The sequence below is a fragment of the Juglans microcarpa x Juglans regia genome, chromosome 2S (genome assembly GCF_004785595.1).
Source record: "Juglans microcarpa x Juglans regia isolate MS1-56 chromosome 2S, Jm3101_v1.0, whole genome shotgun sequence".
In the NCBI taxonomy this organism is placed as follows: Eukaryota; Viridiplantae; Streptophyta; class Magnoliopsida; order Fagales; family Juglandaceae; genus Juglans; species Juglans microcarpa x Juglans regia.
Genome location: NC_054597.1, coordinates 794,124 through 816,133, shown reverse-complemented (window position 1 = coordinate 816,133; position 22,010 = coordinate 794,124). Strand labels below are relative to the sequence as shown.

Sequence of the window (22,010 nt, the reverse complement as noted above, 5' to 3'; positions counted from 1 at the left end):
GAACTTTTTGAGAAAGATATATAGATAGATGGAAAGATCGATCTGGGAGGTCGTGCGGTTACGACTCGGCTCGACTGGACTCTCTTATTTGAAAGGGTCAACCTACAGGACCCCCGGTGCCGGTAAAAAGGTTAAAGAGTACTTTTCTACATGACGGTGTTGGGCGGTGCCTGCCTGCTGCAGTGCGATCAAAATAGAAAGCTGCGAATTTATCAAGGTTGTTGGTGAGAAAGGACATTACCATTAATTAAAGGATTAGCTTGATCCAGCTGTTTCGATTCGACCTACCTTGACTGAAATAGTCAAGTGTTTGACCTTAATTATTAAGCTCGATCTATATGTGTGTGGTGTCGTGTGTGTGTGAACTTTAGGATTTGTTTTGGTTTAGAATATTTTTAAATTTTAAAATAATAATAATATTAAAAATAATATTTTATTCAACCTAAATTCAAACTAATCTTAGATATATACGTGTTATATATATATAAACTTTAAGTCACGTTTTATGAAAGATATTATTATCACCGTCCGATTGCCTCACTTCAACCCAAGCAGATAAACAAATTATTTTAAGTGTGAATGCGTGGAAATCTTGGAAAATGAGAAAACATTTTCAAGTGATTCCTACATTTCTTTGAATGGCCACCATTAGTTAGCTGCGCCACGATGGATCAGGATCAGCTTCTTCTACGTACTGATCCCTCTCAACAGATCAATACAATGATTTTTGAATTAGTGATGAAACTTATAAGTTCGTATGATTTTTTTACTTAAAGCCAGTATAAACTACAAAGCTCTATATATACAGAGATATCTAAAATCTAATTCATCCTCTAGAACGTACGTGGCCTGGCCCCTTTCGAGTCATTTTAAAAGAAAACGGCGAAATTCAAGAAGAAAAAGGTCTCTTTCGAGTCATTTTGCTTTTGACCAATATTCCCTCTAATTAACACATATGGGGCGGCGATTTTGCTACAAATATTTTGGATCGGTTGAATTGGTCGCAATTTAAAAAAAAAACCCGACAAACTTTTCCCTTTTTCCATGGCATTTCACGTTTTTATGACTAGATCAATGCATATATTATATATAGATATATATATATATATATATTATAAAGCCAATTAAACTCTCTTAGAATTAGCTCCTACTAAACCTTGTTGAAATCTAGCTAGCACAATATATAGTCATTACTCTATATCGATGAATCTTTGATTTCCTGTGGATCGATCTGATGCAGACGGGCAAAGTAAAAAACTCCACCTCAAGTTCGATAGCTACCGGCTACATAGTTTAGGAAGAGATCGTGGAAATTCAAGCGTGGATGAGACCAGTGGGACCAATTAACTTTCTCACCTATACACAAAACCGCGTTATGAAATAGGAAAACAATCTCAATCTCATCATCGGACGTCATCGGTGGACATCGAAATAACTAGAATCAAATCAATACAATCTAACAGCACGGTGTGGTTTCATTCCACAATATTGCAAAACCCAAGGAAACGTGCGCAAGCTCCCATTGACAGCAGCTTCCCACTCACGTAACTACTTGGAAGCTCACTTCCACGACAATAAGTCCATGTCTCTTTACATTCACAAAAATAATTTCATCGTTCAGTATCTCGCTCTCTGTCTCTCTCTGTATATATATGCATATATTTGTTCATGATTGTGAATCGCACTCTTCTCTGTTAGAAAGACTCCAGCTCTAACAAAAATGGAAGAACCAAGTGAGCAAAATGTGGCTAGTCCAGCATACAGAGGTGTTAGAAAGCGAAAGTGGGGGAAATGGGTGTCTGAAATTCGTTCGCCGGGTAAGAAAACCCGAATATGGCTGGGAAGCTACGAGGCACCGGAAATGGCGGCCGCGGCCTATGATGTTGCTGCGCTGCACCTAAGAGGACGTGGCACGCCCCTCAACTTCCCGGAACTAGTTGATAGTTTGCCACGGCCGGCGAGCTCGAGTGCTGAGGACGTGCAGTTGGCGGCTCAAAAGGCGGCATTGCGGCTACGGAGGCCTGTACAGATGACGGTAGAGGTGGGAAGCGCAGGTTCTAATGCCGTGCCGGCTAGGGTGGGGCTGTCGCCGAGCCAAATTCAGGCCATAAACGAGTCACCCTTGGATTCCCCGAAGATGTGGATGGAGTTGGCAGGGGCTCTTTTGTTGGAAGAGAATAATATGGTATTGTATGATAACGATCATGACTCGTGTGAATGGCAAGGATTACAGTATGAGTCTATTTGGGACTCCTAGGACTAGGAGGAACACAACAAATATATGACAACAAATAATCACGTGTAATTAGCAGAGATAGAAGCTGATTAATATTCGTGAAAAAAAAGGTTCAACAAATTAAAAAAAAAAATGGACCTATAGTTGTAGTAACTTTTCACTAACTCTTTAATTAATTCAGTATGGATTATGTTAAAGATTTTAGGTTATTTCCATATAGATTATTTATTCAATTATTAGAGGAGGCTGGTTCAAGTTAAAGCTTCCTAATGGGTAAGTTTTTTAGATACTGAGAATCTCTGTGCTTGAGAGAGAATGAAGGGTATTTTTTGCTCTGCTCAAGCATCAGAGTAGCTGGGGATTTTTTTTTTTTTTTTGGTTGCTCAGTAGGTAGTCCATGTTAATGATCTATATAGGGACTCTTTGTTTTGTCCCCATCTCAGTCCTGTACGTGTAATTTGTGGCAAATGCTGAAAAAGTTGTGCAATTTGCTTCACTTATGTAAAAGTTGTTTATTAATTGAACCAACCTTCAACATTAGTTCTTGTAGACCATTTCCACTTCCCATTTGCATATGGCACGGTTCATCAGCAAGCTTCTCATCCATTAAGAAATAAGAATCATAAGCTAACATTTTTTAAGCAGTAACAACAACCAATACAATAGCCTTATTTTTCTTTCGATCCTTGTTGAAAATGTTGGGTGCAACAGAAAGTTGCAATCAAAGTTATATAGGATTTTTTTTTTTTTAAAGAAGATGACTGCATCCCAATTTTATTAATGACTCTCACTTATGACGAATGAATACCGTGATTACAATCGAATACTTGGTGATTACAATAAATCATAAAATTCAAACTCAGGCATAAAAAACAACTATATAAATAATTAAGCACTATACAAGATAATAAAATAAGCATTAGAACAAAACAGAAAACAAGATGCATACCTTAATAAAATAAAACTAACCAAACTAAATAAGTTATATAGGATCTCGAGTCAACTTATTAACTACCGCAATGCGATTGAAATGGTAGCGGTTGAGATGATTGAAAGCCATATCGAGATTTGCAACGAGCTAGGATCATAAACCACATCATGCTAGACGATCATGGTTGTGGAGCGAAATTGATTCTTTAGAGTTTTTGATAGTACTCTTAACATCTTATAAAGTGGAGTCTATTTTATATGTTGATCTCTATTCCATCTTAAGTTAGCGTGTTCAAGAATTTTAGAGATTCGAATCTGTCGTGGAGTGTAACAGAGAGAAAGAATCATTAATGATGTGAAAATTCAAACCCCCCCCCCCCCCCCCCCCCCCCCCCCCCCCCCCCCCCCCCGGGGGCTGCTTAATCACGGTTAACTCGATAGAAATAAGAATAAATCAGTCACCAACTCTCAGTTTGACGGAGATGCAGAGCTGGTATGGTCAGGACAGGTTTAGTTTTCGATTGTCAAGGCTCTCCATGCATTGCATGATTTCTAGAAGTATATCATATGTGATTATATAGCATGTACAATAGAATATGTGTAGCTTCTAGGCAGTTTCCTTCCTAGAAAGCAAAGCAGCTGCAGCTCACAGAATAAGGTGGATTCAGATTAAATTAGGGATGTAATCGAGACTTTTGAGAAGCAAACCCCATAATCTTTGACTATTTACACCAAAACTTCGATTTTACTTTCTTAATACAAATTATATTAATTTTGGACTTAGAATCGCCGCCCCAATCTAGCTTGGAGTTGGGCCTACAGGGCATGCCTTTTAGGTGAAATTACAAGTAATTAATTGGTCTCGTCTCACCTAATCAACTTACTTAAGCAAAGGCTAACATTCAAGCCGACAAACCCAAAAAGCCCAAGCTTGGACTTTTTCCACCAATCGTTATTCAAATTGTATGATGGAATTTGATGAATACTTTGCATGGCGTAGCAAGAGCTGTCAACCAAACCTCTAACCAATAAAGTCACATTTTGTGGTTTGTTAACCCAAGTTAACAAAGATGGATGCAAATTGCAAGTTACAAGTAAACTCTATTCAGCATTATCTTATCCCACCCCAATGATGGACTTTAATTTTTAATTGCACCAAGCAACTTTGGGCCAAAAAAAAAAAAACTCTCAAATAGATGCCCAATGGCGATATAGTTTGGGCCATTGTCACTCAATCTCTCTTGCAGTTTAAAACCTCAAAAAGATTGGGCAAGCCTCAAAGTCCAATCTCGCATGCATAAATGTAGTCTTTAAATAAGAAAAGATTATTTGTACGTAGAAGGAGCTATTTAATGACTATAAATTTGTAGATCATGATACATTCATACTGCTACTCACTGTTGATGATCGTTATCCATTGTCAAACGGCCCTGATGACTTGGGGCTTGTCTAAGGCCTCATCTTGATAACCTTCCTAGTTCCTACCTTCTCCACGTTGTACATAAATCCACCTTATGTTGTTCAAGACAGGTCAACTCTACAAGCTTTTCGAATTTCAGTATATGAAGAGATAAAATTTAGAAGAAAAAAAAAACTGAAATTGCGGAAACAACGAGCAATACATAGTAGTAGATGTAATAATATGTAACGTCATCTATAAACTCAATACGAATACAATATAAAATTAATAGATTTGGATTTAATGTTAATAAGTTCGGATCAAAATAGGTTGACCTATTAATACACGATTTATAAATAGGTTAATAACGAGTTAACTTGGTTAACACGAACTTAACCCGTTTAGACCCGTTTATAATTAATCTCGAAATTAAAATTTTATTATTGTTAAGTTGTAATATTGATATTTTTCAGTATGCTTATATTTTTATTGTTAGGATTGTAAGTTTAGACATATGCTCATATTTATTATTGTATAGTTTATAATATTGGTTTTATTATATGTTAAAATTTGAAAAGTAATTATATATATTCTTTAAGGTATTGTGGTTACTAATAAATATAGATTTTAATTTTATGTGAAATTATATTAATTAGGTCAAATAAATTATACGTTTTAGTTCAATTTATTTACATAAAATAAACAGGTTTAAATGAGTGGTGTCGTGTTAACATATTTCTAATTAATTATTAAACGGATCAAAATAGATGACACGACACGATCTATTATCTAGATAAATTAGATTAAGATTTAAAAATTTGATATGTATAATTTAACAGATTAGATTCAAATTAATCTATATAATTAAATATTCATATCTACACGATACGATGTACAGCCCTTACATAGCAGGGATAAACTGAAACGTGACAGTGGTGCTTAATAAACGTTTTAAAATGTCCTGAATTTTAATAACTTGGAAGTCAGCCTTTTATTATTCAAAGGAGGGGACGGAAGGAGTGGCCTGTGGCTGTGGCACGCCAACGCCCCTTATTTTTCTCGAATATTCTTCCGCATAGTAGCCGCCTAGAAACTTCGGCTTCTCACCTTGAACACACGCTTTGAGCCAAACACCTCCCTCCCTCCCTCCCTCCCTATTCTCTCTTCAACTTTCTACGCCTTGGAAAGAAAATTGAGTACAAAGGCTAAAAGCTAATCGGTTGAGATATGGCGTCGTTCGATCAAGCTCCGCCAGGCGATCCTAAGGTAGGGGAGAAGATCTTCAGGACCAAGTGCGCTCAGTGCCACACCGTCGAGAAAGGCGCTGGCCACAAGCAAGGTAACTCTTTCATCTGTGTGCGCGCGCGCGGCCGCGTGTTTATTTTATATATTCTGTGACTTTATTAAGATATATGAACCGCTTTTGATTTGGTTGGGATGTGTTTGGATCTGATGGATTCGGTCACTATTACCTTCTATTAGCTTTTTATCGCATACAATCTTCTATTTCTTCAACGGTAGTTGTGTCCCGTTCGATCCGATGTTTCTTAGGGTTAGTTTCAATATCCTGTATTTTGTTTCGAGGATTTAGGCGAAAGAATGTGCTCAGATCCGACTCATTCTTAAGGTCTAATATGCTTGACGGAAAGAAATGTGAAAATGAGAAGTCTTAGTTCTGAACTTAAAAGAAACTAAAAAAGAATTTATTCTTAAATATGCTGAATTAGACTTACAAAAAAATTTGAAATATGCTGAATTAGGTTTAGTGGATTCTAGAATATAAATATTGTTTCTCTTTTATTCATCTATGATCTGATGAAAGGATTCTACATTTAGAATTCCGTTCCCTTTTATTTTTTCCCCTGGAATATGATTTATCGTATATGAGACGCCTTGGAAGTTGAAATCAATGTGTTTCTGGTTTTACAAAACTTTTTTTTTTTAAGACGTAAGAGATTTTGGCATCCAGTTACGTTTTACTGACGCCCGTCACAGCTCTCCTCTGTTTTTATGCATTTGTGCGTGTAGGTTATAGATTCCTTTCCCATATTTACTGTCATGTGGCATAGGCTTCGTGTCCTTTTGATGATTGTTCACACATTCAAAACGTGTATATATATATATATATATATGTTTTTTTACCTTTTCCATGTTGTTTGTGTAATTGAAGAAGGTACCTTAAATTTTACTTCAATTTTGGTTGATAGGGATTTAAAGTCTGAAGCAATAAACTGCCCTTTCACTTTTTGGTCCGTTGGTAGGTCATAGTCTTATAACTGCAAGATCTATTCGCTCATTTACATAATGTTGTGTTTCTGATGAAATGGATTCTTTGTTTCACTAAAGATTTACTGTTTAAAGTATACTGCCCTCACAATTTTTGTCATTTTGTTATGATCGCGAGATCTCTTGCTGATGGACTTTGCAGTTTCTTTATCAAATTGGGATATTATGCTTCAGTGTGTTTCTGCCAGTTTTTCAAGTTTAGATTTTATGCACTTTTTTTCTCCAAAGATTTGGTGTCATCGCTTCTTGAATTTCCAGGGCCCAATCTGAATGGCCTGTTTGGACGGCAGTCTGGTACAACTGCAGGGTACTCTTACTCTACTGCCAACAAGAACATGGCCGTGATTTGGGAGGAAAAGACGTTATATGATTATTTGCTGAACCCCAAGAAGGTATGAATCATGAAATAAAAGTTACTACCATCATGGACCAAAATGCGATGATATAATGTGCATATGATGCTATGGGTCACTTTGAAAAGCTAATGAAATCAGTCAATTGGATACGTTTTTGTTGGATTCTAGAAATCATGAAAAACTATGTGGGATCGGGGTAGTATGAAGTTTTCCATGTAGCATTGTCTATATTTGCAGTCTTAACGAAAAACAATTGTTCCATATGGTTATACAAGCACACACAGAGAATGATGTTTTGTATTTCATTCAAATGTTATAAAGTTTCGGGTGGTCATTGGTTTGGACAATTTGCAAGATAGGATTTTAGATTGTATTTTTTAGGTTTCACTACTGATTGTTGGGGCTGTTTCTTGTGCAGTACATTCCTGGGACTAAGATGGTATTCCCCGGACTGAAGAAGCCACAGGAACGTGCAGACCTCATTTCATATTTGAAGGCATCAACTGCATCCTAAATACTTCCCCGACTTTAGTTGGACAGTTCCATTTTGCAGTTGTTGGAGATGTTTCACACAGTGCGGATGAAGTACTATTTTTTTACCAATAAATTAGACCAACTAGGTCTGCAATGATCTTTTGTTAATTGACCATTGCATCTCAAGAGGTTGCCGTAATTTTGCAAATGGAATAGCAATTCAATTAGCTGTTCGTGATAATATCATGAATATTTGGATGGAGAAACATTTTGCTAAATGATAATTTTGATTGGTTTCTTGAGGATGATGTCTCCACATGTTTCACTATAGGTTTGGCTACCTACTGAGAAGAATGAACATCGTGGGGTGGAGTATGTCTCAGTCGTAGGGGTAGAGTATGGGACATTACCCCACCCCACCCCACCCCACCCCACCCCCCAATTGGGGACAATATGGGTAGCATTTTTTTTTTTTTTTAAAATTTTAATGAGTTCCCCTCCCACGAGTGAAGTATTGCCCGCCCATAAGGAGGGAATCGTCTGCTAGGTGGTCGTGTGTGGTAGATCATGGCTTGATCCCTTTTGATGCCACTCACGGCCATCTTGTAATGGACATTGTTCCCCTCGGCCAACTCTGCTGCCAGCTCGAGGGTTGGGACTCCCCTCCTAGTGGGTGGCGGGCAGCACAGGGAGAGGATCCTCTCTTATTTTTTATTTGGAAAATGATTTTAAGGGGAAGACGGTGCATTTCTTCGGTCAAAACCGTCGGTTCCTGGAGAGGGGCCTTTACATATTACAAAAAAAAAAAAAAAAAAAAAGAAAAAAAACAATGATTCGGTCCCAGTTGCTGCAACTCCATATTTCTTGGATACCATAGCAAAAGCCAAAAGATTCTAACAATTCTTTGTTAAGTTCACAGTTCAAGCAAATATTACGATTACATCAGAAAAACAGTGCCCGAAGTTCCATCAACAGTCAGAAAGGCCTAAATGAACAAACTAATACTTCGAGATCTAATACAATATGCGGCATCCAAACTCAATGAAACACTACCTTGATCAGCGAGGTGCACCATATGTTTGCGTTGAGTCATACTGAGCATAACCGGGCTGGGGTGACAAAGTTTTCCCATAAGCAGCTGACGCCGGAGCACTTGATGGTACAACCCCATAACCACCTGATTGTGGGATAGACTGATCATAACTTAGTTGAGTCGGTGCCGATTGCGTATAGCCAGGCTGCCCACCATACGCTGCTGAAGGACCACCACTGTATGCAGCAGGATCTTGAGGCCCTTGGTAACCATAAGCTACATTGTTAGCAGCTGGCTGTTCAGGGTAACCTTGTTGCGAGGGTGCATATGATCCGTAACCCCCACCAGGAGCCACTTGTGCATAGCCTGGTACTTGCTGTGCAGCAGGCTGACCATAACCTTGCTGCACTCCCTGCTGTGGATAAACAGGACCAGATGCCGGTGGCAGCTGACTATACCCATCAGCAGCTGGTGTGGAACCATATGGAGGATATGTTTGCTGCACCTGAGCGCTGGATGCATAAGGATAAGGCTGTTGAGGGGGTGCATTTGATCCATATAATTGGGCAGGAGCAGAACCTTGATAAGGCATGTCCCCTGGTTGAGCAGCCCTGGGAGGACCATACGGCTGGGGAGTAGGTCCCTGTGATTGCACGCCATATGATTGTGGTTTACCATACTGCTGTTGTGCAGCATAACCTAGTTGAGTGCCTACCTGTGGATAAACTGGCTGAGAACTTCCATGTCCTCCATAGGGATGCTGTGTTGGAGCATGATTTTCATATCTTGGATCATCGTATCCATGCCCAGAATGTCCATAATCCGGACCCTGTGGCTGTCCATAGTTATAATTTGCATGGGACGGAACTGAACCCATAGCAGCAGCAGAACGGCCAGCATGTGAAGGTTGGGCAGAGACTGAGGCATCAGATAAATGCCCTCCTTGTCCACCATAGTAATCGTAACCACCATTATGTGGGGGTGGACCCCGCATGCTAGGATGCCTTTGCTCCCAACCAGCAACATGGCCACCTCTTGGACCCATTTGTTGAGGATAATTCCCATATGCTGGAGGTGGGTAATGTGAATTATGAGGCGGATATGATCCACGATGCTGATAATCATATGCTGAAGGGCGAGGACCCCACTGAGTTGGACCAACAGATCCACGGGGTCGATAGGCCTGCTGGTTAAAACCCCCGGAGAAAGATGAAGGCCTCACAGGCTATTCCAAGCAATTGCACATAGAAAAAATAAGTTAGAAGCAGAAGCAGATCCATTCACAATTAAATTAAAAACATTAGTAATGTAGAGAGGACCAGAAATTGCTACTGGAGCTTGGTAACCACAAATCCAGTTCAAATCTTTTGAGACGCTACAGGGCATCATTTTGATCTAATGTGAAGAACAAATATAAGGAAAAAGTGTCGGCAAAATCAGGAGAAAAAAACAAAGCTGAGATCACAACAAAGTGAAGAGAGAGATCGTACTTGTAATGATACTATAATAGCAGTTTAGGTTTTATGAAAACATGAAGAATAATGGGCACAACAATGTCGATGATAGTGAAAAAAAAAAAAAAAAAGAAAACTTAAGAGATACAGTAGACGATCAAAGTACAAATCATGAAAGAACACAACACATTTTAGATTGTTCAACACCAATTCATCTAGAGGAATTTGAGACTATGTTTCAAGCACCAAACTAGCTGGTTCTGGTCCCATACTTAGAAAAGCAAAGCCATGCACCATTTCTTCAAACATGCAAATGTGCATACAACAATAGCCACCACTCAGCTTGGTGCTATACGGACCATCATGCCTCTATTTTTTTTTATAGGTAAAAAGAAATTTATTAAACCACGTAATTTGGTATAGCCCAAGTATCATGCTTCTAAACAAATCCCATGATAATGACCTCAAAATTTCAAATTCTTTAAGCATTTCATTATTTTTCTTCATTTGATCTCCTTTTTTATTCAATTCAAGCCATTTTTAATTAAGAGGAAGTTATAAATCCAGTAGTCAAGCATAGATGTATATGATAAAATAGAAGTGCAAATATATTTACCTTCATCTGAAGAGTGACTGAGGACGATACCATGGCAATGGTTCATTGGGATGTGAATGTCAAGTTTATAAGAAAAAAGAAAGTAGGTGTCACAAAAAAGAAAGTCATATGTACTATACCTAAATGCATTCAGTGCATTGTCAGTCAAGATATCCAATTAGACTTCCCAGGTTTTAGGTGCCCTATGATGCTTTCAATTGATGCAAATGAAAGACTTCTTTATGCTACGTACTTCAAGTTGTTCTACAACAAAAATTGAAAAAAAGAAGTATCATTTCATGATTCGCTTCCATAATATCCTGATAATTACGTATAGGAAATAATATATATCTTTTAATGGTATGGAACCACAACTAGGTACGGCCCTTTAGAACCACCTCTGGGGAGTTAACCTTGGGTACACCTCACCCATCATAACTATGCACCAAATCATTCAGGGGAACTGCTAGTCATTCAAATGACCTAAAATGATGGAACTAATACAGAACAGTCATTAAAATGTTAACTCATGAAAGAAAGGCATTTGCATTTGACGCATGTTTTAAATTCCCAGTTTATCAATACAAATGCTTTAGACACCTGCATAATGACTTAATAACAATCATATGTCCCATGCTACATGCTTCAACATTGCATAAGAGCTTAGACCATCGAGGGTGGCATAGCATGTTATATACTAGATTGCATAACGCAATCAAACAGTCTCGTCTAGATCTCAAGTAGCCATGCTATAGGTTCTATGCTAGACCTTAATATACATCAGATGACATGTATGGCGGCATTCTTCACACATAGAATTGGACACAATTTTTGAAGTAATCCCCACGGATCTAAATATTATGGCTTCACCAAACATTACACTTTCTTCCAACACATCTCAATCACATAACATGGGTGGCACTAATGAGCACTAAGGTTAATATAAAGTAGTTTTACAACATTATGATTTTCTTTTAACTTTCAAGTCTCAAAGCAATCTTACCAACTATTAAAATCCAGCAATTGCGAGATTTAAAGCCCTGATACCTCTCTTTCGTGGATGAGAGTGAAGAATGGTTGTCTATTGCCACAAGAAGAAAGCAATGCTGACCCCATGGAAAAGGCAATAGCGAAATCTGCATTTTTAAAGCGAACCAATTCGAAATCGGCACCTTCAAGATAAATAAATCATGGCAACCGACATCTTGGATTGAATATATGATCTTCCTAACAGCATTCAAGTGACCTTGGAATGGATCATTCATCAATATCACACTCTTATGAACAGTTGCCACTCTCACACTCCCATATCAAAAAAATCACACATTTCTAACTTAATAATCGGACATACAAATTCAGTTGTTTGGATATATAATCATGTCATGACCAGACTATATGCTGCTTTTCCAGATGAGATGATGCCAAAATGCTGCTCAACCAGTCCAGGAAGAAGAACAGTTCCACAATAACTCAAGCAAGACATCAACAAGTATAATGGGAATATCAATATAATCCTACTCAGTGAAAAGATAATAATAACAGCAACATATTAAGCATACTCATTTAATTCTACCCATCTTCAACTGCTTAAAAATAATACAAATAAACCAGAGCATTCACAGAACTCGAATTAATGTGTAGAATTATTCTCAAAAAAGATTTCCATCCAATTCATATGTCTCTGGCTAACATCTAACCTATTTTATGTCTAAAACTGCACAGATCTAACATATGGAACCCTTCAGTATAGAAGGTCGAGTAATCCTAGCTACACCAGACAGTCTTGTGAGTAGTCTTACAATAGATAGATTGTAATACTGATCAACAGGCATTTACAAGCATATTCCTCCCTCGGTGCATGCAAAGTTGTCAACATGACAAGAGCTTTTGGTAAAAGACTATTAAAATAAAACCATTGCAAACTTATACTAAATAAATCATTCAAGAATTTAGCTACATTTTTCATCATAGAAAAAAGCATTAGGTAGAAAACAAACCTGATTCATGACTTCCTTTATCAACTCTCTGGCCATTTCAATTTGCTTCTTGTCACCAGTCACTCGTACAGTCCTTTCTTTAGATTCATCTTCTTCTGGAAGGTGTTGCGGTATCAACTAAGGGGGAGAAAAGAGAGAGTAAGCACACATGATGTAACATTATAACTAAACAAAGAAAAAAAAAATCCACGACACTCAAGGCAAGGGGTAAGATATCAACTACCTGGATGCGTGCTCCTGTCCTGGTCTGCAGACCTTTAATGGTCTCCCCACCCTTGCCTATTATTAAACCAACCTGGATCAAAAAAGTTTATATACGTAAATCATAGTTCAAATCATTGATACATATTGGCCAGCAAAATACAAAGAAACTATTAACCTTCTCATTTGGAACTTGTATCTGGATTTGTTCAGAAGCTGCAGCAGCCTGTGCTGTAGTGAGACCCTTGGCTATAAGGGAAGGAGAGCCCCCGGCTTCAGCCTGCAGAAAAAGTTCATCAAAGTGAAGCAAAAACCAGACAAGCAGTTTCATATTTGTCAGGAATGCACGTTGTCATAAGCAGTGTAGACGTCAGAAAGTAAAGTTAGGTTCAGTCAGAATGAAACCTCTGCAATGACAGCATTTATAAGCTTCTCGGCCTTATTTATATTCTCCAAGCTTCCTATTATTTCCACAGGCCTTGTTGCAGAATAAGGCTCAGCATCAGCATCCCTTGTGATTTGAATCTTTGCTCCTGAATTGTACTGTAAGTAGCGAATGGTATCCCCAGCCTTGCCAATAAGAACGCCAACCTGCACCAGAATTTATGCAAATATATGTGTCAGAAACCCATTCGACTTTATAAAAGGTGAAATACAATAATGACTCCTAATTTTGATAAAGCTCCTAGAAATGGGTAAGCAAAAATGCATGGGCAGCTTAGGATAGGGGCGTCCTCCTTTTTCAACCTTGTGCAGTTGCTTGCTTGTTTAGATTTGGCAACACACAGTAAGATGTAACCAGTTTCCTAAAGTGGTAATCTCATCTTCAAGACATGTCGATGAATGGCAGCTCTATCTTTTCCCACCAAGCCAACCTCCATCAGGCTATCTCATCTTCAGGGACTTAAGCCACAACAACAGAGCTAAAAGAAATTAGTCAACCCACCTTGTTGTTAGGCACCTCCATTTTCCGCGTCATAGTTTGAGAAACATCTTCTTGCTGAGAAACTTCTGTGGAGGGTTGCTGATTTTCCTCTTTAGATGAAAACTCTGTAGAGGGTTGCTGATTTTCCTCTTTAGTTGGTTCCTGAGCAGTCTCTATCAAAGAATCCTCAACAGATGGCTGTTGAATGTCACCTGTCTCAGGATTTTCCACCGAGGATCCTTCATTGCCGTCAGCCACTGTCTGTGGAACTTCTTCCATGGGATTTTGAGCCTCTCCTAACTGGAAACCCTCCACAGTAAGTTGTTCATTGTTCTCTCCAATGGGCCCATCATCTTTCTCTTCTTTCTCTTGGTGCCCATTTTCATTAGCTGTAACAGCAAAAGTGGAAAAATATACAGATTACAAATTAAAACATGGAAGCATGTGTATAAAAAGCAAGTATGTTGCATTACGATACATTTTCTTTCACGAATACAGAATAAAAGCGTTTCAATATATCTGAGGCACACAACCAGGATAAATTCTACAAGTTATCATCAAGTGCGGCACCAAATCTATGAACAGTCTACAATGACAGAAAAATGCTATATACAAATTTTCATTCCCTTCTGAATCAAACTCTTTCACCCCGCAACCATACCCATGAAACCAAAAAAAGGACAACCTTTTCCCCCTCTGTAGCTAGTTCTGAAGAGCTCAGAAGGTACGCTCAACTTTCATCAAAAGATGTCCATGGACATAACAGGCGTTTTTTCCAATACAAATCTGGTTTTCGTCTTTCACCAAAAATAATTTCTCACCAAATTAAACGCAGTGAGTCAGTGGCCATGAAAACAAACACCTATAGACCCCGTTTGTTTCGTCAAGAAAAGTAACTTACACAACTTTAGGAAAGAATGAATTCTTTCACTTCCATCCAACTGAATATTCAGAGGCTTCAATTTCCCATTTTTATTATTCTTTCATCGCATGGCGGACACACAAATGTATACGTGCGTGTGTACACAGACACATATACGCTCATTTATATAGGCACAAGAAACCCTAGTTTGAAAATAAAACAAGCTCCTTTCAAGATACCTGAGTCGTCGGGTTTGTCATCGATGCGGGCTCGCTTCACCTCGGGTCCATCTAAGGGGTCAGAGACGTCAACTTCTTCGGCCGGTGCATCATCATCAGGGTCCGCATTCAGATCGGTTACGTGGTCGGCGCTCGGCTTGGTGGGTTCAGGGGCTTGGGGCTCCGAGTCCTCGAGCTTGCGCTTGTGATCCGACGGCGCAGCGGGGCTCACCTCAGCTGCTACAACCTCTTCCTCGGCCATAGAGTTCACGGAAGCTCCGAACTATCACCAAATCGAGAACCGGGGTTCTGTAGTTCGTGGCAGCGAGAATCTGAGATCACTGAGATGACGAACAGAGAGAAGGTGTGGTTAGTGGCTGAGGGTGGAGAGGTTCAAGGCTTTTGTAAAGAGGGATATGGGCCTGGAGGTTGGGCTTTTGGATCCTTTCTGAGCAGACTCTTCCTTTTCTATTTTCAGGTTGTGTTTTAATGTTGAAGTGAAGTGAATTGAATTGAGTTAAGATGATAAAATATTATTAGAATATTATTTTTTAATATTATTATTATTCTAAAATTTGAAAAAATTAAATTATTTATTATATTTTGTGTTGGAATTTGAAAAAATTATAATGATAAGTTAAGATAAATTTATATTCCAAACGAAGCGGCTTGATTTAAAAATAAAATCCTTCAATTCTAAGATGTCAGTTTCTAACATAGATTTATTTTATTTAGACATGTTATAAAAATAAACTCATAAAATAATATGATTTAATATGATAGAAGAATATAGGTCTCGAGGTTGGGCTTTTGGATCCTTTCTGAGCAGACTCTTCCTTTTCTATTTTTAAGCTTGATTTAAAAAAAAAAAAAAATCTTCAATTTTTAAGATGTCTGTTTCTGAAAGGAATATATATTTTAGTCAGAAATATCATAAAAATAAACTCATAAATAATATGACTTAATGTGATATATTAAATTATAAAATTATTTTTATATAAAGTAGAGTTAACTTATTATACAAAATTATGTTAGTTTGGCCGTAGTCTCTTTCAACAAAATTTGAAAAAAGTTCGATTGTGCTCTTGTTTATGCATACGCATACATGGAGATCAAAAGAATTCTCGTGGAATAAATGTAATTTACTATATCCTGAGCGGAACCCCTCCAGCCTAAAATTTAATATTCCAAATAAAAATTAAAGAAATATGTTTGTTTAAAGTATGAAAACCAGCAAAAGGCCTGGAGAACTGTAGGAACCTAACCGTTGGTCTCTCGGCAGATTTTGAAGGGGTTTTTGTCACGGTTTCTACTTTCTGCATGTTGCATAAACCTAGTTCCTCCTCCTATACGTTCATGCAAAAGCCATGGCAAGCTTTACATCCGATTTCGCAAGAAGACTCGTGGCGGCCCTGCATTTCTAGTTGAGTTCCTCGTAAACTATTCCCTTAAATTTCTTATTCCCAATTTCCCATGACTGTTTTTCCCTCAGCATTTTTACTCAGAGAGAGAATTTTCTAAAAATAAATATTTTAACTATAAAAAGATCTTATAAAAATAATTTCACAAACTGACGTACGTTGTTATGATACGTAAGATTGTAAAATTAATTTTATTATAAAATATATTTAACGTATCATATAAAACCATATCAATTTGTGAACTTACTTTTATAAGATATTTTTGTAACTGTAACACTTCTCTTTTCTAAAAGATTTTCTCTCAGCAGGCTGGGTTTTATATCGTATCTCCAAAGATCATATATGCATAGCTTAAATTTGAGGCAATCCGTACTGGGTTTTCTCACAAATGTTCGATCTTTCAAATGAAATAAGTGCAAATTAAATCCAACGCAAAAGAGAATGGGAAAAAATGAAATGGTGGAGAAACATAATGAGGCATTATTAGACTTGTTTATTTTATGTAGCATATCGTAGGCCATACACTTGAAAAAATCGAAGGTTCAGGTTCGATTTGATTAACCTACTACCATTTACACGAATGATGCATCGCTTACTACTCCAAGTCTCCAAATTAAGTTGTTAATGTCTAATTGCAATATTTGCGTCTACTCAGTGTCTTTCACAGCATCCTGCATTATAAGCGCAAACATGGAACGAGTCAGCATGGTGGGAAACTGATTTTTCAAGTACCACAGAAATTCAATAGCTTTGGAATCAAAATATCACACTATTAAGGAAACTCATTTTATTTCTCCCACCCAATTTAGACATCACAGTTGTAGAGAAAATTATAACACCACATTAATTCAACCAAAACATGTCTCACTTCCCACTTTTCAGGGTCAGCAACATGAAGAAGGTATGTAACACCAGATATCCCCCAAACATAGGTTCAATAAGAATTAGGTGTTGGGACTGCTCAATTAACAGGTCATGAAAACAAGAATATTAGCCGTTTGATAAGGGTCAGTAGCATGGAGACCTGAGTAGTCAAAAATTCACTAATAATTAGACATGCATGGAATTTGCCAATTTGTTTGTTGATAAACTTGATTAGATTCTTCACTGATATATTAACCCAGTTGGCAATGAGCAATCAGAACTAGAACCACAAACAATTTTTTTTTTCTTTTTTTTGGGAGCAAACCACCAACGTGGTGCTTGTGAAACAGAAAACACTATCCGATGGGGGAATTAATTACCTTGGCAAGCCGTGCCACATAAGCAGCAGCCAGTGCTGTGGCCAATAGTCCCAGCCCAAGTGTTAATATCTGACCATTTCTTCCGGGTAAGCTCACGCCAGATTCTTCTTGCTGAAACATCACCCAAAAAATGAGAAGGCAGACGATCAGATTAAGTTGCGTAATCTATATATTTTAACTCTATTTGTACAGTGAACAGTATATGAGATAAAAAAAATAACCTTTATTTTGGAGTAAAATTGTCTTCAGCCTATAATTTTCATTCAATTATCTATCATCTAAGAGATGTTTGCCCCATCGCATCACTATTGTGTGCTTGCTTGTTTTTATTATTATAATTTTTAATTAGGATACATTATACACAATATTCCTACAGGTAGGATAAATAAATATATGAATTTCAGAAAGAGGAAAAACCAGCTAAAATCTCACAATAATGGCTCGACCAAGTGCACCAGCACTCACATAAGCCCATGTTCCTGGAAGCATGCCCAACCAGCTGCTCAAAAATTATTGTTCAAATTTTTATCAGAAAGCAGAAGATGACAAGGGCTTTACAAACTCATATGAAACTTATAACATCATAACTCATTATGTTTTCTGACAGTAAGTTCCTGAATGCCATTAAAATGTTAGCTTTTTATTTGATATCATTATTATTTCTCTCTTTTCTCTTCACTGCAGATCTTCCAAGATTTCACGTTTTCCATTATTTAGAAATTTATGCCTCTTTAGCAGGAAGTAACTAGCAAGTCAATAGATTTCTTTCTATAGTGCAAAATCCCTCCAGTTCTGAGTCCTGACTAGGTTACTTATCAAAAAACAGTTTTGGCTATGTCACAAACCTAATTTCAACATTATGACAGAATCACAATCTCACAAGTCTGAAGCTCATTCTAATTTAATAGTAATAGGCAGGGTTTAATAAATAAACAAACTCGAACATCACCCCATATGTACTAATTATTACTTGAAAGAAAAAGAAGTGACAACTAAATTGACAACTGGAGGCATGATTCAGCAAACAATAATCAGCTAGCGCATGCATAAACAGTGACATTTTAAATCTTTACTTGCTAGCAAAAATTGGAAAAATAAGATCTCTGCAGATTTCAAGCTAGAGGAGAAATTATTTCTAGGTTCTAAAGTGAAATCATTGAGGAATTCATATGTCCATTAGCATGGCATTCAAATTCAGTCATGAGAAAATCCAGTGACAACATTTAGAGCAACACCCACCCCCCTCCAAAAAAAAAGGTAGTCAGAAGCATTATAATTGGGTCAAAAAGAGGCAGACCTTCCCAACACATATGGTACAAACTTCACAGATGTTAATCCATATAAATAATTCCCCAATGAAAATGGAAGTAAAGGGCTCAAACGAAGGAGGGTAACGACTCTGAAGCCATTTTCCCCAATTGCTTTGTCAATTGCTAGAAATTTTTTATTTCCTTCAACAAGTTTAAGAATGCGGTCACGAGCAAAATATCTAGCAATTAAAAATGCCACACTTGCTGCCACCTGAAACAAGTTCAAGATATTACGAAAAATCTATTGTAGACATGGTTATCTTTTTTTTTATTTTTTATTTTTTTCGCAACTTACAAAAGAAACTAACTCACTGTGCCACTGATAGAGACAAGGATAGTGCCAATAAGAGAGCCAAAAAGAAGACCAGCGGACATGGTCAAAGGAATAGCTGGAATCGCAAGTATCTAGGAACATAAAACATTCAAAGTCAGTTTTAGAAGATAACAGGTGTGTGTGTGTGGCAACGGAAATTGTTGGACATTGTTACATTGTTAATGCAAATCCTTTGAATACATGTACAATATGTGTCCATCAATTAGAAAATCCTTGTTTTTCAAGAATTATCATATAACTGTATCCATATGGTATCAAATCTATGTCTGGTGACTGTATTGGGTATTATACTCAAGAAAGAGTTTCAATTGCATACTTCCAATCCTGCATAAGCCGCTACAAATAAAGCATATCCAGCTGGGCCATAACCTGTTCAGCAAAAGAACTTCATAAGATTTAAAAAAGAAGCGCATTCTTTTATAAAGATGAGTAAATAGTTAGATTCCTTCCCAGATACTAGCTGAAAATGCTGAGAAAAAAACACAGTTTAGGAGTTCAATTGCTTCGTGTGCGGAAGAGGGTAGCTCTGATTTGTAGAGAAGATCTATTTATATCGATATAAAGCAAACATCTTCATTTTGAGATATGTTGGAAACAATAAAACAAAACAAACACCATTCATGGAAAATTATACCCAATTTACACATTGCATGACTACATGAACTCCAAATTAGATTGCATTATGCAATATTATAGAGGTAGATACATGGAACATGGTGATCAGGTGAATGTAGCTGGTAATGGGAAGCATCAGCAGTACTAGTCTGAAATCAAGTGTCTCACCACTTAAAAGAAAATTGGAGGAAAAGCATACAATCAGGCGAGAGCAGGTCTTCAATGGAAAGCAAAATTCAGTCTAAAAGCATGCAGAGATATTTTCAGTACGATAAGTTTCAGTCTTAACGCACCCCCAAGGGCAACTTTTCAAGGGAAAGCAAAATTCCTTTTCCTTTTCTTTTTTCTTTTTCCTGCTAGATAATTTGCGCATACACCAAATGGTCTTCAACTCACGACCTCACTTTTCAAATAAATTCTTATAGAAGAAGGAGTTGTCCTTTGAGCCATACTGTATTGGCAAGGGAAAGCAATAACGTGTGCAGACTCCCAGTTTGAATCCTCTTTCTGTCTCTTTCTATGTACTCTACCTATCTGGGGAAGGGGGGATACAGATGAAGGCACATGTAGACGGACACATTCAACCGATCCCCATAGATATGGATCCTTTGAAATTCTGAACTTCATGCATGCCAACAATCTCGATAGACTGCACTTCCATACATAATGAGGAGGTAGCTATCATGATCAGCGGGATTAGATACTGTTTTGACCTACTAGCGTCCTCAAATAGGTCTTGAATTTTGACAAAACCACCTACAACAAAATCCATATTCTAATAAAATACATACGTATCAAAACACAACAAAATTCATCCCAATTTTCACATAAGCCTGAGCAAGGCAAAGAATTTCTAACCAATCAGCAGAATCCACACCAGACTCACAAAATCTCAAAGGAGGATCTTGGCAAGATCCAGAGAAACCGATACCCATGACTCGAACAGAAACGAACAAAATCCAACCCAAATTAACAGTAAACCTAAAAAAGGTAAAGGTTTTTCACGGAACTACCTTCGATAAAAGTTGAGAACCGACTCAAGAACGCATTGATCTGGTCCTTATAGACATAACCAGCAGTGGCAAACCCGCCAACCAATCCCACCAGCAATACACCAGCCAAAAGGGTACCCTTGAACGCAGTGTCATCCTCCAATTCCAACCCACCCTCCTCGTCATCTCTTCCTCGCTTATCACCGCCACCGCCTTCCTCTTCGCTATTTGCATTGCTAAAGAACCACCTGATGCTCTGTGGGGCAGTGCGGGGAGCAGTACCACTCCTCTGCTTCTTGGTCTGTTTCAAAGAACAGCACGGAGCGAGGAAGTGAAAGCGCTTGTCGGGTCTGAAGCTGGAGAGGAATGATGAAGAATTATAAGAAGAAGCAGGAGGAGGAGGATAGAGGCATGGCGGTGGTGGTGGGCTGAGAGTGAGGAGGGTGCGCATTCTAAGGAGAGAGATGGGTGCGGTATAAAGGCTCTCTCTTTGTACTGGGAGTTGAGGAAGCAGTGCCATGATCAGAAATGTCTCCTTGTTTTTACCTCTTTTGTTTGGTTTAGATTTGGAGGGTGCGCAACCAGAACTTCCGACTTCTGTTGAGTTTCAATTACTGTGGAATGCATTGGATTTTCATGGTTTTTGCAGCGTTTAGCACCACGGGGAACCGTAATACAAAATGGGGCAAAACTGAAAAATTCAACGCTCAATAATGGCTCTGTAAAAATGCCATTTCCAAAGTTTAGAAGATCTTGAAGTTGGGTTTATATTGAGAAGCGAATGTTCATGATATCCTGGTCATACGAACCGAATGTTGTTGAGATAAATGCATAAGGAAAACGCAGGCGCAAACCTATCCTGGCCAGAACCCGATTGTGCATATGCAAGTATCAAAAGTCAAAACACGAGAGACACCCCCCGGTATGGTAGAAGAGGTAGTTTTAGATGAAAATTAAAAATTAAATAAAATATTTTTTTAATATTATTATTATTTTGAGATTTGAAAAAATTGAATTGAGATTTAAAAAAGTTAAATTATTTATTATATTTTGTGCGAAAATTTTATAAAATTATAATAATGTGATGAAATGAAATAAAACATCTTCTAAATACAAATGAACCGGCCA

General features: G+C 37.7%; 4 protein-coding genes across 5 annotated transcripts; 2 read left to right on the top strand and 2 right to left on the bottom strand.

The window, feature by feature from the left end:
• Window positions 1–1,525: 1,525 nt before the first annotated feature.
• On the top strand, window positions 1,526–2,760 carry LOC121252061 (ethylene-responsive transcription factor ERF022-like). The gene has a single exon (XM_041151527.1). The coding sequence runs from the start codon at window positions 1,721–1,723 to the stop codon at window positions 2,255–2,257; it is 537 nt and encodes a 178-aa protein (XP_041007461.1). The 5' UTR covers window positions 1,526–1,720; the 3' UTR covers window positions 2,258–2,760.
• A 2,776-nt stretch (window positions 2,761–5,536) lies between these two features.
• LOC121252063 (cytochrome c-like) lies at window positions 5,537–7,983 on the top strand. The gene is made up of 3 exons (XM_041151530.1): window positions 5,537–5,904; window positions 7,110–7,243; window positions 7,626–7,983. The coding sequence occupies exons 1-3, from the start codon at window positions 5,793–5,795 to the stop codon at window positions 7,719–7,721; spliced, it is 342 nt and encodes a 113-aa protein (XP_041007464.1). The 5' UTR covers window positions 5,537–5,792; the 3' UTR covers window positions 7,722–7,983.
• A 586-nt stretch (window positions 7,984–8,569) lies between these two features.
• Window positions 8,570–15,356, bottom strand: LOC121252057 (far upstream element-binding protein 2-like). Of its 2 annotated transcripts, none has more exons than XM_041151523.1 (7): window positions 14,988–15,356; window positions 13,908–14,275; window positions 13,367–13,552; window positions 13,140–13,241; window positions 12,981–13,055; window positions 12,761–12,877; window positions 8,570–9,939 (listed from the first exon to the last, which is right to left on the bottom strand). In XM_041151523.1, exons 1-7 carry the CDS (start codon window positions 15,226–15,228, stop codon window positions 8,740–8,742), a joined length of 2,289 nt encoding a protein of 762 aa, XP_041007457.1. In that variant the 5' UTR covers window positions 15,229–15,356; the 3' UTR covers window positions 8,570–8,739. The 2 variants fall into 2 exon arrangements, with proteins under 2 accessions (XP_041007457.1, XP_041007458.1); XM_041151524.1 differs by having other exon boundaries at window positions 12,984–13,055.
• A 1,488-nt stretch (window positions 15,357–16,844) lies between these two features.
• Window positions 16,845–21,795, bottom strand: LOC121252058 (TVP38/TMEM64 family membrane protein slr0305-like). Its single transcript, XM_041151525.1, has 7 exons — window positions 20,904–21,795; window positions 19,592–19,644; window positions 19,254–19,346; window positions 18,929–19,152; window positions 18,064–18,130; window positions 17,632–17,742; window positions 16,845–17,058 (listed from the first exon to the last, which is right to left on the bottom strand). Exons 1-7 carry the CDS (start codon window positions 21,400–21,402, stop codon window positions 17,035–17,037), a joined length of 1,071 nt encoding a protein of 356 aa, XP_041007459.1. The 5' UTR covers window positions 21,403–21,795; the 3' UTR covers window positions 16,845–17,034.
• Window positions 21,796–22,010: the final 215 nt, after the last annotated feature.

Bases quoted from the DNA above. Each gene is read 5' to 3' on its own strand.
- LOC121252063 (XM_041151530.1), top strand. From the start codon at position 5,793: ATGGCGTCGTTCGATCAAGCTCCGCCAGGCGATCCTAAGGTAGGGGAG. The intron at 5,905-7,109 runs GTAACTCTTTCA...TTGAATTTCCAG, and splicing joins AGGCGCTGGCCACAAGCAAG to GGCCCAATCTGAATGGCCTG. The intron at 7,244-7,625 runs GTATGAATCATG...TTTCTTGTGCAG, and splicing joins ATTTGCTGAACCCCAAGAAG to TACATTCCTGGGACTAAGAT.
- LOC121252057 (XM_041151523.1), bottom strand. From the start codon at position 15,228: ATGGCCGAGGAAGAGGTTGTAGCAGCTGAGGTGAGCCCCGCTGCGCCG. The intron at 13,553-13,907 runs GTGGGTTGACTA...ATTCTGGTGCAG, and splicing joins TGGAGGTGCCTAACAACAAG to GTTGGCGTTCTTATTGGCAA. The intron at 12,878-12,980 runs GTTGATATCTTA...TCTCCCCCTTAG, and splicing joins CAGGAGCACGCATCCAGGTA to TTGATACCGCAACACCTTCC.
- LOC121252058 (XM_041151525.1), bottom strand. From the start codon at position 21,402: ATGGCACTGCTTCCTCAACTCCCAGTACAAAGAGAGAGCCTTTATACC. The intron at 19,645-20,903 runs GTAGTTCCGTGA...TTTGCTGAACAG, and splicing joins GTTCTCAACTTTTATCGAAG to GTTATGGCCCAGCTGGATAT. The intron at 19,347-19,591 runs GTATGCAATTGA...TTATGTTCCTAG, and splicing joins CGGCTTATGCAGGATTGGAA to ATACTTGCGATTCCAGCTAT.
- LOC121252061 (XM_041151527.1), top strand. From the start codon at position 1,721: ATGGAAGAACCAAGTGAGCAAAATGTGGCTAGTCCAGCATACAGAGGT.